General features: G+C 36.8%; 1 protein-coding gene across 4 annotated transcripts; it reads left to right on the top strand.

Moving 5' to 3' along the window:
* hap1 (huntingtin associated protein 1) lies at positions 1-13792 on the top strand. 4 transcript variants are annotated; one of them, XR_007932532.1, is made up of 16 exons: positions 1-399; positions 4572-4648; positions 4773-4889; positions 5222-5313; positions 5414-5522; positions 5610-5688; positions 5780-5910; positions 6012-6086; positions 6209-6420; positions 6698-6913; positions 7008-7327; positions 8542-8736; positions 9311-9413; positions 9642-9691; positions 11247-11307; positions 11917-12113. XR_007932532.1 is itself a non-coding variant. In XM_051911821.1 (15 exons), the coding sequence occupies exons 1-14, from the start codon at positions 255-257 to the stop codon at positions 9673-9675; spliced, it is 1905 nt and encodes a 634-aa protein (XP_051767781.1). In that variant the 5' UTR covers positions 1-254; the 3' UTR covers positions 9676-9691; positions 11917-12148. The 4 variants fall into 4 exon arrangements, 3 of the variants coding, with proteins under 3 accessions (XP_051767781.1, XP_051767782.1, XP_051767780.1); XM_051911821.1 differs by lacking the exon at positions 11247-11307 and having other exon boundaries at positions 11917-12148; XM_051911822.1 differs by lacking the exons at positions 11247-11307; positions 11917-12113 and adding an exon at positions 9789-11240.
* The last annotated feature ends 1426 nt before the right edge of the window (positions 13793-15218 follow it).

Here is a 15218-nt window from a genome sequence, read left to right as displayed (position 1 = left end):
GGTGAGTCTGAGCTGCCATCAGGCACGACGTGCAGTGACACACACTCTCAGCAGATTCAGTAACAACATCCGCATGCTTACAGGTGCATTAGTGAGCAGAAAGCCTAGGGGACAGACGTGTTGACTGGCAGTAAACACAGACGGATCGCTTAATGTGTTATAAATCAGCCTGCCACAGACTGTGGAGAGAAAGAGAGACAGAGAGTGACTCGAGACAGACCGCATTGCAGAGCAGACAGAGATCATAGCAGAGCATGAGTGCAGAAATGGAGGTGTGGAGCAGTTCGGGAATGGATGAGAGCGAGAGAGACAGCGGCACAAGCCATGATGAAGATGATGAAGAACCAGAGGACGAAGAGGAACCCGACACTGAGGGACTGTGCAGGGAGCTGGTACAAGGTAACAGAAAGATAAGGAGACAATTAGTGTGAGAGAGCAGTTATTCATACAGGAAAGCTAAAAGAATCACATGCTGTGAGGCAGGAGGAGAGAAAGTGACTCACCATGTGAATTGTCAAGGTCTTTATTTGCTGAAGAGGGTATTGAACAACATGCACAGCATGTCAATAAATCCTCATTATCGTCTGCATAAGTTGTCAGTGTTGTTTCACCTCAAAGATGTGGTTACTGTGTCTTTGTCCTTGTGTGATATTGTCCTGTTTTTCATAATGATGGAAATACAAGGTTCTGGATTTTTGACCTTGTTGATATGCATCTCTAAAATATGCAGAGTAGTTAGATAAATTGCAGATAAATTGTGATTTTTTTTTTTTTTTTTTTTTTTTTTTTTTTAATGTGTGCTGGATTAACCAATATTTTTATTTACATCATGCAGCTTACACTTTAAAATATATGTGGGTCAATGATGTGACGGGTCATTTTTTTGTCCAAAGGCCTTAATAATAATAAAAAACAAAGATATGACATCCAAAGTATGTAAGGTAGTACAACTAGATCTCTTTTATTGAATCTAAAAGGTTTCAATTATATTTTGCTACATATAAAGGTATTTTAAAGATTTTGAAATGTTAAAAGGTCATTCGGTTTAACCGTCCAAAAGCCAATACAGCCATTTTATTTGTTATTAAAATATCTTAAAATGTAAAAAAAAATATATATATTTTATTCTGGCATGATTTAATAACATTATATATTAACATAGTACAAAATGGTATTAAAATTATGTGTAGAAGTCGTTGCTTTATTATGAGAAAGAATGTCCGGAAAAATTAATTTCATTGATGTCATTCGGAGTAACCAATATAAAGGGAACATTCTGGATCAAGGCATGCGGTCAATATCATGTGACAGGATGTGACGTCACTCAGACACCTGCAAAGGACCACATGCTCGTAAAGCAAATTAACTAACTCTCTCTAAATATTTGAATATTCATGTTTTCACTTGTTCATACGCATGTCCCAAAACATCAGGTCATTCGGAACAACCGCTATAAAACATGGAAAATTTTGTAATATTTTAAAAATATAAAATGTTTGTTTTTCCTTTTGCTAGCTAGCTAGATATCAGCCTGTTAGCATTGTTTGAAAATATCGTCATTCAGTATAACCAAAAGTGTCATTCGGCAAAACTGAAATTTTGGTTAAACCGAATGACTTTTTTGGTGACAAATTTGGTCAATCTTGTAAAAAATGACAAAAGCAGTGTTAATTGATTATAAAAACCACATTATCTCATTGTTTTTTTTTTTTTTTTTTTTACACTTTTAAAAAACTTATTTGTCAATGACCCATGTGCTTCATTTTTTAGGTCTCTGAATATTTTTTTTATATATTTTCTTTCATTTTAATGTCAAGGTCATTTATTCCTTGAAAAATGAACACTGATTTCTGTATCTAAATCTGTGTTTTAATCATAGCAAAACATTTAATCACAATTTCCTGCTTTATACTATGAAGGATGTAGGGCTCATTTCACAAGGGCTAAATCACTTTAATCTGTCCAGTCACTTTATCCTGCCCACAGAAGCTCAGTCCAGTTTCACGTAGTACAGACTACTGTCTTACTGTCCTTAATGTCCTTAATTCTGTCAGTGACGTAAATCACAGCAGAATTGAACTCCTTTCAGGCCAGGTGAGCAGATTTAGCAGCGGCTCCGTCACTGGCCAGAGCATGTGGAGGACTGAATGAAAGGACACATGCTGACACTAATCATTATGTAGCCTCTACCACTAAACTGCTTTTGCTTCAGATTTTACGTCAGACATCAAGTGTTCAACAAAACAGTACGAAAATTGATCATCGCATGACAAAGTAAACAAAAATTGTTAGTTTCAATTACTAAATGCCTTGAATTCCAGTGGTTTCATGCTCTTGACATTCAAAACACATTATGGTTTGCACAAATTGCACAAATGTCATTCCAAGTTAGCACGTATTAAATTAAGTCAGGGTTGTTTTTTCATTTATATTATATATTTCCCTTTTGTAACATTGTTCATTGTTTTTGAAACACTGTAGACTTTCACTGGACAGATAGACAACAGCAAGAAAGGTTAATAGGTCTATTTGATTTGCTATCCAAACTGTGTGTACAATGATATGGTCAGTTGCATTTAATTATCCGCATTTAGCTTTATTTTCCCTGTTGTCTGCAATGCTATCAGCTGCGACTCAGCAGTTGAAACAACTGCTCTATGAGGTCCAAGGACCCTCAGAGAAGTCCATAGAGCAGATTTTTATTATTTGACTTGCTATCACCCCATTTTCTGCAGTGCATTTCACTGTCCCTAGTGTAGAATGTTAAAGCTTTATTAATGTGGACTCTGCTAAGCCAAGTCATCATTTGCAGAGCTGGGAACCACTGCCAAGCTCTTATTTTAGCAAAGTCAAACACGCCTCATTCCAGTTGAAATTTGACTATGCCTCAGGGAAAGACAAGAACCAACTAAGTGAAAAAACCTGTCTTGAACGAAAGCAGCGTAATATATTGGACTTGTGGTAGTGCTTTGAACAGATCAGATGCCTAGTTTTTTAGGAAGGAAATCATGTGAGACCAATATTGCGTTTCGTCTGTGCACTCTGAGACGCAAGCTATGATGTAGAAAAAAAGAGCCACAGTGGCTTCCCTGATTACAGAAACCTCCATTTTTTTACTGATATTTTGCGCCAGTTTCACAGAAAGTGACAGTTTTGTTTTCTTGAACACATAGGATGGAAAACGATGCTTTATTCGCAAATGTTTTATGTTTATGTATTTATAATTCATATTATATTTTAATATTTCATAAAGTAATGTGTTTTACAATAAAAATATTCTATAATATTCTAAATCTGTAAGGTATTTTAATATTTATATTGTAATTTATATTTCATTTATATGTATATATCTATTCATATTTGATTAATTATATTATATTTTATAGTGTTAGTTCACCCAAAAATGAAAATTGACATTAATTACTCACCCTTACTTGTTCCTAACCCGTAAGACCTTCGTTCATCTTCAGAACACAAATTAAGATATTTTTTGTTGAAATCTGAGCGCTTCTGACCCCCATAGACTGCAATATAATTACCACTTTAAAGGCCCAGAAAGGTAGTAAAGACATTGTTAAAATAGTCCATGTGACTACAGTGGTTCAACCTTAATATTATGAAGCGACGAGAATACTTTTTGTGCGAAAAAAAACTACAAAAAAACAACTTTATTCAACAATTTCTTCTCTTTTATGTCAGTCTCCTACGCTGATCACATAGTAAACACAGTGCAACGTTTCCGGGTTCATAACGCTGGTTCAGTATTGTCCGGCTCCTGCGTCAGCATCACACGCATGTGTCATGGTGCTCACATGAACAGCGTCAGAAGCTGACACAGAAGAGAAGAAATTGTTGAATAAAGTCATTATTTTTTATTTTATTTTTTTTTGCACACAGAAAGTATTCTTGTCACATTAAGATTGAAACGCTGTAGTCACATGGACTATTTTAACGATGTCTTTACTACCTTTCTGGGCCTTGAAATTGGTAATTGTGTTGCTTTCATTGGGGGGTTCAGAAAGCTCTCGAATTTCATCAAAAATACCTTAATTTGTGCTCCGAAGATGAACGAAGGTCTTACTGGTTTAAAATGATATGAAGCGTAATTAATGACAGAATTTTCATTTTTGGGTGAACTAACCCTTTAGTATTTTGTAAAAGAAAATGTACGCCCTGGAAAAGTATGCCTATTTGGGGACCTCTGGTCTAGAAGATGTTTGTAAACGCAGGCCTGATCAGTATTTATGAGTAGGGATGAAAATGAGAGACTTAACCCTTAATGAGGATCAGGCTAAGAGGCTCTTGTTCTTGACTGCATAGACGTCTCTGTTACCTGTCTCGTCGAGGTTGGGTCACATTGACTCTACAGATCCACACAGATCACACTTTTATAAGCAGTGTTTGATCCATTTGAACATCAGAGGTCTTTTTACGCATATACTGTAGTGACATAATTCTGAAATCTATCATTTTTGTTACATTGTTTCTGATTCCTTATCATGAGCCCATCAGCCAACCCTATGTCTCTTTCTCACATTCTCATTCTCTCAATATCTTTTTTTCCTCTGCAGTGCTGTGCTCAGAGAGAGTTGGTCAAATCACAAAGACGTATCATGACATTGAGGCAGTTACACATCTGCTTGAGGAGGTGAGAGACACAACATGATTTGCATTACAGTCACAGACATACTGGTTGGCATTAATTATGCCGCTATGTAGTACTTCAGTGATGACATAATAAAAGTCCCACACATGCTTGTCTTCCTCCGCAGAAAGAGCGGGATCTGGAATTGGCAGCCCGGATTGGCCAATCGCTGCTCAAGCAGAATAAAGCCCTGACTGAACGCAACAAACTACTGGACGAACAGCTGGAAATTGCCCAGGAAGAGGTCATAATTGTTAAAAGAAAAATAATTTCACTTGTTTTAAAAAGAGAATTGCACACAAAAAATTTAAATCCCTCATTATTTACCCACGTCCTCCCAAATACGTAAGCTGATGGTATATGTGGAACAAAAGTGCAATTTTTTTTGAAGAATTTTTATGCATCTCTTTCCATACATATGTGTGCCAACAGTATATATCTATATCTGTATACATCTATCTAAAAAAGTTTAAAAGTAGAGTTTAAAAACAGTGTAATTCTTAATGATACAATAGATGTTAATGTTCTGTTTGTGTTATATGGAATTTAACACTGATTCTGGGTCTGTTCTTACAGATTTCCCAGCTGCGTCATGAGCTTTCCATGAGAGATGATCTCCTGCACTTTTATGCCAGCACTGAAGATATAGAGCATGCCTCAGAAACACTGTGAGTCACACACACACACACACACACACACACACACACACACAAAAAGTGATCAATGACTTCATTCTGTCTTACTGATAAATGTTTCCTCCTCCTTCAGGCTTATACGGAATGATTCGACCTCATCTCTCAGCAACTACATCAATTATGACTTTCTGCAACAGAAACTCAAGGGTTTGGAAGAGGAGAACTTCAAATTGCGCACAGAGGTATATTTGAACACGTATATAAATGTACAAAAAAAATTGTGCTACAATTAGGTAAAAAAAAATTTCACACCCATCACTCTTTTTTAGGCTAATGAGTTAACATTTGAGACCAACAATTATGAGGAACAAGAGCAACGGCTTATGATGGTGTGTGTGGACGAACTCTGTGAGTAAATTACCCACAATGGCCAGCTCATCATTCGGTATCTCAAATAAGGTAACAGACTAAAGTTTCCTCTTCTTCTCTCTCCCACCAGCGATGGCGAATAAGCGGGCTGTATCTCTGTCAGAGGAGTTGGCCCGGAAGGTGGAAGATTCGCTAAGACAACAAGAGGAGATTAGTGCCCTCCTGGGACAGATTGTCGACCTAGAGCAGCGCTGCAAAGGGGTTAGACACAAACACACACATACACACTCTATTTCATCCTTTATACTATTTAGAGAATACGTTTATGTAAATTAATACATCAAATTTGCTTTCAAATTCAGCTCACTGCTGAGAATGAGGAGTTAACGCAACATCTGAATGCCTCCCGGGAATCCCAGGCGCAGCTGAAAACAGAGGTACAGTCCTCATAATATCAATATCACAATATTCACACATCATTCTGCTGTTATTTGTTTCAATAAGTAGCTTTTGCACCTCAAGTATCAATTTATTATGTTCTGTCTCCCTCTGGTGGCAGCTGAAGGAACTGCAGGAGAGGTACTCCGAATGTGAGGACATGCTCCATGAAGCTAGAGAGGACATTAAAAACCTGCGCAACAAGAGTATGCCCAACAGCACTGTGCAGCGTTATAGCACCCTGGCAGCGGTCTTCCCAATGGATTCACTTGCTGCTGAGATTGAAGGAACCTTCCGGAAAGGCCTAGACAGCCCAGCGCCCACTGAGTACAAGTTAGTCACCTGAGTACATGTAGCAGCTTTATTAAAATTAATAAAATATTAAGTGTGTAAGATTTTCAGAAGAATATGCAGTTGTTTTTTACTAAAATTTCATTCAATAAGGTTTTTAATTGAATTGAATTCACATTTATTTGTATAGCGCTTTTCACAATACCTATCGTTTCTGCTTTACAGAAAGTGCATGTCAACATTACACTTTAATGTATATAATGTATAAAAATAATCATGGATTGCAACATGATGTGATTCCCTTGAATTTGCTGTGCAGGAATCATCCATTGCGGGTGTTTGAGACAGTGAAAGTGGCCAATCAGGTGGCTCGGCTACGTTCTCAGAATCCCTCTCCCCAGGTTCCAGGTTCTAGCCCCTCATCATTGCGCTCTAGTCGAATTAGTACACCACGGACCAGTTATTATGAATCAGACAATGTTAGCGTTAACCTGGAGGATAAGCACTCGCCTCCGACGCACACACAGGATCATGGGTCAGTGTCTGCTAAAATTCTCTTAAATTTTTCACAAAAATTTCTTTTAAGAATAAATAAATGAGCAATGAATTATAACATATTTCCTACATAGGTTGCTGGAGTCAAAGCGTCTGGGCCAGCCAGGTACGCCAGGTGGGCAGGATTTAGAGGAAGCGCTCCGGTCTCTCTCAGAGCGTCAGGAGAGCCACACATCAGAGCGTCCGTTTTTTGAGGTGGAGCGAGAAAGGAAACTGCGCGCCCTGCAGAGTGGAAGCAGCGGCAGTGGCGGCGGCTCCAGTGGCTTCCTGACTCCCAATGGCAGTGTTGCATCCACAGGAACTAACTACTCTGGCACCTCCACGCATTCCTCAGGCACAGGCTCCTCCCGCTCGTACCTGCCTGAACGGCTGCAGATAGTAAAGCCACTGGAGGGTCAGTAGATACGCACACATGGAGCTTAAATAGTCATGAAAGAGAAACATTTAGATCAAAAATAAACTAATAATAAATAAAAACATAAAAGTAAAATTATGAGTAAAGCTTGGGGTAATTTTCATTTGAAAGTGAACTAATCCTTTAATAAGCAGTGAAACTAATAAGCATCTTTATTAAAATACAGAGTTCCTACACAGTTCAGAAAAGTATGGGATTTGATTTGAGTAATTTCCAGGTCTGGATAAGTATGGAAACGAAAAAAGAAAATAGAGTATGGAAAAATATTTGTGTTTCCAGGCTATTGCCCCTATTCAGTTTTTCTTAAATATAAAATTAAGAATTTCTAAAAGTAAATGTATCATACAAGCAAAGTGTTTAGTGATAGTTAGTGATAGTTTAGTGATTGTCGAACACAACTGAATGAATTCAAGGAGCACATTTTCATTATGTCAAACTGTTTGTCTTTACTATAAACGAGTCTCTTTTAAACAAATGTGTGTGTGCACTCAAAACAGCAACAGATAAAAGAGCAAACCACATTTACAGTATCAAACCAATGTGTCAGAGCTGTATAAATGCAGGTTTTAAAGCGTTTAAGGTTTTGTGTCATTTAAGCATATTTTATCACTTTGAGAAAACCAATGAAAAGAAGAGATGACTGTATTATATACTATATATAATGCTGAAAATAATGCTGTAAGAACCATTTTAAACATGATCTGAAAAATCTACAGAGAGGTTTGGAAATTTGAGTCTGGAAAAGTATGGAATTTTGAAATAGAAAATGTGTAGGAACTAGGTGTTTCGCGATATACCGGTTTCATATTTAAAAATTAAATATTGTTATCATGTTAGGGGTGTCGCAATATATTGCAATAACCATAAACAATAAAATGAAAGTGTTAAAACATTTTTTTTTTTCAAGATTTCTATAGATATCACAATATATCGTTATTGTGAATTATTTTGGCCACGATGATACTGAAAAATCTGATATCGTGACAGCTTTTGAACCCTGAAAATAAGAAATAATAAAAAATAATAATACAAGATGTTTACTATTTAATAAGGTTTTCCTTTTCAAGGATTTCATTTTTATAAGGAGCATTATGATACCAGAACAGCTGTACCACCCTATCAAAATGATATATTTTCTGGACAAAACTGAACATTTCATTGACCCATTTACTTCATCTTGCCACTGTCCACAGGCTCAGTGACTCTGCACCAATGGCAGCAGCTGGCCAAGCCCAATCTTGGGGGCATCCTGCATCCACGGCCAGGTGTCCTCACCAAAGACTTTAGAGAGCTGGACGTGGATTTTCAGCATGTCTACAGCCTCAACGACCTTGAGGAGGATGAGCCTGATCTGTCCAAATTCCCCAACCTCCTGCACGGCACTGTGGGTAAGAACCCAGTCACCTTCAGCAACACATTTTCTTTTTAATTCTTTTGTTTGTTTGATTTTTGAAGTACATTTCAGATCCAATAAGGTGTTAGATTTCAGTATATATTTATTTCTAAATTACTATTTTTCCCATTTTTCCCATGCTTCATAGCAATTATCATGGTTTTATTCCACCCTGTCTTTACTGTAGTGCTGTAGGTAACTGTCATGCATAGCTGAGATTTAGTCAAGTCAAGTCACCTTTATTTATATAGCGCTTTTTTACAATGCAGATTGTGTCAAAACAGCTTTACAGTGATAACTGGTATATAATTTTTGGCTGCACAGCAGCTCTTAAAGAAAATGGTGTCATTGTCCAGCTTAAGTAAATTCAGTATTGATTCATTCCATTGTAAGGATCAATAGTTATTAATTTAGTTAATTTATCTATATTAGCACTGGAGTAAACAGCGATGTCATCATCCAGCTCAGTTCAGTTCGCATACAATGGTGTCGATGCAGGCAGATCAAAACATTGTTGAATATCAAATGTCATTTAGCGTGTGTTTGTGTTTCCTCGAATAAACTTGCAGTTACTTCATCCAGACCTAACATCCCTCAGACCTCCCCCACACTCCCGACCACTAGCTGTCAGATCCTCCATCCCTCAGTCCTCCTCTCCTCCTTCTCCACCAGGTAAGACATGATTCACACAGTGCTTATTATAGGACTGTCACTCATCCATCAAAATTCTCTTGCTTTTAATGGACATTTGCACAAAACTAGATAATGGGTTTAATTCTTACATTTAAAAACAAAATTAGGCACTTGGCGGAATATTAGAAATGTCTATGTCAGATTTCACAATATTTAGTACTTTCTTTTAGTATTCTTGCTTATTTTCCCTCCTTTCCTCTGTAACAGGAAACGCTGGAACCGGCTCTTTGTACAGTTATAATACCATCCCCCATAAAGTAAGACATGTCAGGCATGATCTTTTTGATCCCTATACTAGGATCATCCGTGCAATTGCGAAATCCATTCACTAACTTTCTTTCTCTCTAACCTTAGGTTTCAGTCATGAGCTAAACAAACATCGTAGCATAACAGCATCAAGACGTTTTGTTATTAATTCCATCTTCTCTCCTGTTCAAATATAGGTTTAGGTATGATGAGTGCTGTTATGTCTCATGCATCGCACATCTGTTTTAACATAACACTTGTATGCTAAGATTATGTTTGATTGGGGAAAATAAATGTACTAAGGTCATTCTCAAAAAACGTTTAAGTTATGAATTCAGTTAAATTCTCCCATAAAAGTGATATTAACATCTTGACATTACTAATCTGGACTATTTTATTTTATGGTAACACTTCACAATAAGATTTAATTTAACTTTAACATTAGTTAACTATATTAGTTGACCTGAATAAACAATGAACAATACTTCTACAGCATTTAGTATTCTTAGTTAATATTAATCTCAACATTTACTAGTACATTTTTAAGATCAAGGACCAGAATTACTAAACAGGGCAAATTAGCATGAGAGTGCAATTCCACAAATGCACCAATGGGAGCGGCAAGTTTTGCGTGTGATCTACTGCTGACGCGCAAATTAAAGAACACAGACGCAGTCAAATCATTTACATAATGACCAACGCAATCTACCAAGAGAAGCGCAAATTAGCATTGGGTCGCAAATAAGCAGAGCTGATGCTCATCAGGTGCGGGTCGACACAGGCGCTACTTGTTACAAGTAATATACGGATAACGTCTTCCTCTGGCTTTCCAAAGAAATTTAATATGAGTGGAAAATATTTTCTCCCTTGTACCACGCGCTCTCTGCGCTGTCTCCTCCTAGCAGCAACAATTGCAGCCATGTCGCAAAATGGGTTAAGACATGCTTTTTTGGGCCGTTAAATAATGGCGCAAATACCAGTAAATTGACTAGCGCAAACATTAGTAAATCGCGTTGCGTGATTCATTTAAATACTCTCCTCCCATAAATTTTCCATCTGAAAGGGAAACTCCTACAAATGCATTTGCAATAAGGTCATCTGCAAAAACAACTCAGTCTATGCCTTTTCAGCACTAATTTTGCACTGTGTGTCTTAGTAAACCCAACAGTAGTTTTTTAACGGCAAAAGAGGGTTTGCGCTGGCGCAAACTCTTAGTAAATCTGGCCCCAAATGTTGTATCTGTTAACATTTGTTAATGCATGGTGAACATTTTTATTAACATTAACAAATGTTAATAAATTCTGAAAACTGTTAACAAATGAAGGTAATTATACAAATTTGAATTAATTATTCCCTTAAATCATTTTTTTTTTTTTTTTTTTTTTTAATATAATAAGAGTCCTTTTACCTAAAGGGACATGCTGAGGAAAAAAAAAAAATATTTCAACATTTTTGCATTAACTTGCTAAAGTTAAAGAAAGGCAAACATCTCAGGGGAACACAAAAGCATTGACAAGTAATTTTTCTTCCAATCTCCTATTTTTTTCCTTCACCATGTCCCTTTAGGGGTTCCATAGAACAATGTTCTTTCTCTGAACTTTGACTTCGAAAGTACTTATTCAAACAGGTTTGTACCTTCAAAATACTAGTTTTTAACATTGACGTAAAAATGGACAATTTTTTTTTTTTTTTTAATTGTTTGTATCATTAATTACTTTGTTTTGCTTTCTGTAAACTGTCACTAATGCTTCACCTGGAGAAAAAAAAAAAATCTTTATTTAATTAAATAGGTAGCTAGCTAGCTGTAAATTTCATTTAATGAAATTTAATGAAACATCATACCGAAGAGGACAAGGGATTTCTCAGGCACCTGGCAAATAACCATTTTATATTATCATTGTTATAGGTTATAGAATGAAAACCCCCTTTTTATATGGGGTTTCTTGAATATTTTAAATCTTTATCATGACTGAAATGTCATATTTTGAGAATGACTTACTACTGTAATACTAGACTGTGCATGTTACATTCAAGTCCTTTAAATGCTGTTGAAACTGTTAACCAACTTGTGCAAGTCTCATCTTCACATCCATTTATTCATAAGCATGATCACATATCTACCCGGAAAGGCTTTCACTAACACTTGTGTTCTTCCCTCTTTGTTTCTGCTGTGGTTTGGTGTATCTAAAGCTTCCCTTTGAGCATCTGACATTGTTCTTCTTTGTTCTCTCCCCAGCCTTCGGCCCCGCAGTGCGTCCGCTTGTGGGAGCTGTGAGCATGTGAGGATGTCATCAGGCCTCCAGTGCATCTCTGGGTCCACATCACACCTCCACCCGACCTCCTCCCTCGGTCTGCTACAACTTGTATCAGAGCGTGGAATCTCAGCCGCAACCCATCCCAGCTCTCCTCTCATTCGCACCCTCACCGCATCCTCAGAGGAAAGACAATGGGGCTTTGATGGAAGGGAACAAGGAAAAAGAGAAAAGGAACGGCAAAGAAACATTTTCAGCGTCAATCTTGTAGAAAAGCTCAGAAGCCTGGGCCTGTACAAAGTGGTTGCAAGAGGCGTGATCGATTTTGGTCGAAAAGAAAAACCAGACCCGAATAACAGTCCCCCATGAAACGCACAGAGCTGTTCACCATTAAAGGTGCCATTTCGTGCATCACGCTCATTTTGGCATGCAGCTAAACTTTCCCCATTTGTGATGGGGCGTTCTGGAAGCCATATCAGTTGAATGACATATCAAGTTTGCGTTTCTGTGATGACTTCCTATTTAACGTATGTGTCACTGGGAATTTTAAGTATGGACTGCACCTCAATAGATTTCATGATGAAGTCAAACCCATCTTTTTTGTATCATTGTTGTCGTAGGGTTTTTTAAACATTCTTCAGAAGAGAACATTTGTTGACTTTTTAACGTCTTCTTCGGTTGAGACTTTGTCTGTCACCATCAGTCTTGAAATCACTGTTTTATTGTTATGAAACTATACAGCACTACAGAAAAATGCACTATGTGGCCTCAATTTTTGCTTGCTGACAACCAAGCATCAATGTCAGTAGTGCGTTCTGCTTTCTGAGAAATACATTTGTTCATAATAGCACTTTTCAGGGCATTCAGACCCCTTTTTCTAGGGAATGCAGGATACATTATGTGAGGTTATGTACTGTACCTGCAGTCTACACTGTAAAAATGAGAAGCTATATTTATGAGGACTGTTGGTAGTCAATTTAGGGAACATTATACTTGTTGAGCGAATAGAAGTGATCTTGTGCTTTATTTTCATTGTGCTTTAATGCAAGAACACCTTATGTGATGGTTCACCATGCACACACATGTATGTACTGTATGTAATGCAACTTTAATGTCACAGACACATTTTCATCTGATTGTAAAGTTTGTAATGCATATGATTGTGTTTTGCCAGAATCAGGGATGCAGAAATAAAGTCAATGGTGCAGTTTCAGCTTGAATTAAATGCTTTAGAGCCATAAATAGTTAGTGCACAATCGGTTAAATATAGTATAGAGTTGTCTTGGGAATTTATATCACTGGATACAAGATCTATTGGGTGCATTGTTCATTTAATACAGCTTTTATTTTGCCCTCAACAACCCGTCTTCTCCATCAACGTCTTTCATTGTGTCAACTAGAGTCTGTCAACCAAATGAAAAGAAACATGGTAATGTATCTGTGTATGGAAAGCCTTCTATGAATTGGAGATTTTCAGAGGGACATGATGAAGTGTAGTATTTACTGATCTAGAGTCTCAGACATAATGGTTATTTAAAAAGTAATATATATATAAAAATGTATACTTGAAATACCACTCTGTACAAAACACAATGCCTGGTCACAATTTTGTAGAATATGTATAGAGTTGTTTAAAAAAAGAAAGGATAATATCAAAAAAAATTAAGAATTATGTAAAGAATTATTCATTTAAACAAGAATAAAAGGTTAAAGGTTGAGTAATGGTTGTATTTTTACATTAGAACAATGTTTAGACACTGTTTAGTCTCACAATAAATTGAAGCCCCTGAGTACACTGTATCTAAAGTAACTTTATCAGGCACTGATATTGTGTTACACGGCAATAAAGATTTCAGTGTATTTTGACCTCTCTGCTTGTTTATATGTTTATATATTTATGTGTGAACTGACCTGTTTTTCTTTTATGCTAGTTTCAAATTCATAAATTGAAATAACCTACATTTTAATATAGTAAAGATTTTGTATGTCTCTCCTATCTGGCACACTGTGTCTGAAAGCTTAGGCAGCTGACTTGTTGCCTTGCTGCTCTATCAAGCTTTTTAAGCTTTCGGACACAACCACTCAGTTCAGTTCAGTTCAGTTCAGTTTACGGATCTCTCTCCTAATGAGCTGATGATCTGAATCGGGTGTGTTAAATAAGGGAGGCAGGTGTGTCCGAAAAAAAAAAAAAAAGACCTTTGGAGGATGCATTCCAAGGTAGGAAGGCATCAAGGCACGTCCAAATCAAATGTTAATTTCAATGACTCTATTTTCTCTTAGAGCCGCTGTACATATGATTGTGTTTTGCCAGAATCAGATGCAGAAATAAAGTTAATGGAGCAGTTTCTTCTTGAATTAAGTGCTCTCTCTCTCTCTCTCTCTCTCTCTCTCTCTCTCTCTCTCTCTCTCTCTCTTGCCTCTGGGAAAGGGTTAATTATCAACTGTCGGGATTCCACATTTAAAGAGAAAGATGAAAGGAGTAAGATTTAATTGTGGAAAACAGGTGGGGTGAATCGTACAAAAAATAAATTTGCATGGTCAATGCCAAACAGCAGATAAGAAAAAAAGTATAAGAACAGTCCTGCAGGCATCCTGGCTTTGTTGTGTTGTCCAAAAAAGTCTTATTTTGACTTCTGGAACTCTGCCTCCTGAGCTTCATTTGCATGAAAGAGAACTTTTCTCCACAACACCCACTGCGTAAAGCCTTGTTTATACTTTCACCTGGTTCCGCACACGAGCCTCCGCTGACTGCGTGCTAAGGCTTGCATGGTGGTGGATCCAAAATGGTCAATATTCATATTCATGCATTTTATTCATATTTCATGTTAATCATTTTATCATTTATGGCTTATGATTTCTCAACATTATCTTTGATTTCATATATTCATGCACTCATACTCCATATATTAATCCTAATCATATTTTCAAGTATTTACTCTTTATTGTACTCCTTTATGGTTATTCTTCTTTTATCTTTAAGAGTATGTATGCTTGCTATATTCAATTGTTCTTCAAAGTGTTCCAATGTAACAGGTCATGTTGACACTTTGTGGTTAGATATTGGACGCCTGCCAAGTACTGCAGAAGCGATGTTTTCGGAATTAGTTGCTCATTTGAACTTGATGTACCTTTATATCAAAATATATCTGTTTTTATTTCTGCAGACGTGATAATGCAAGATCTGCAAAATTCCCTTAAGGGTGTCAAAACAACACCTTTTGTATCTACAGGTGCTGGTCATATAATTAGAATATATATAATTAGAATACATTTATTTCACTAATTC

The sequence above is a fragment of the Ctenopharyngodon idella genome, chromosome 11 (assembly GCF_019924925.1).
Source record: "Ctenopharyngodon idella isolate HZGC_01 chromosome 11, HZGC01, whole genome shotgun sequence".
In the NCBI taxonomy this organism is placed as follows: domain Eukaryota; kingdom Metazoa; phylum Chordata; class Actinopteri; order Cypriniformes; family Xenocyprididae; genus Ctenopharyngodon; species Ctenopharyngodon idella.
This window is presented reverse-complemented; position numbering and strand designations above follow the sequence as displayed.

Bases quoted from the DNA above. Each gene is read 5' to 3' on its own strand.
- hap1 (XM_051911820.1), top strand. From the start codon at position 255: ATGAGTGCAGAAATGGAGGTGTGGAGCAGTTCGGGAATGGATGAGAGC. The intron at 400-4,571 runs GTAACAGAAAGA...TTTCCTCTGCAG, and splicing joins GTGCAGGGAGCTGGTACAAG to TGCTGTGCTCAGAGAGAGTT. The intron at 4,649-4,772 runs GTGAGAGACACA...CTTCCTCCGCAG, and splicing joins TTACACATCTGCTTGAGGAG to AAAGAGCGGGATCTGGAATT.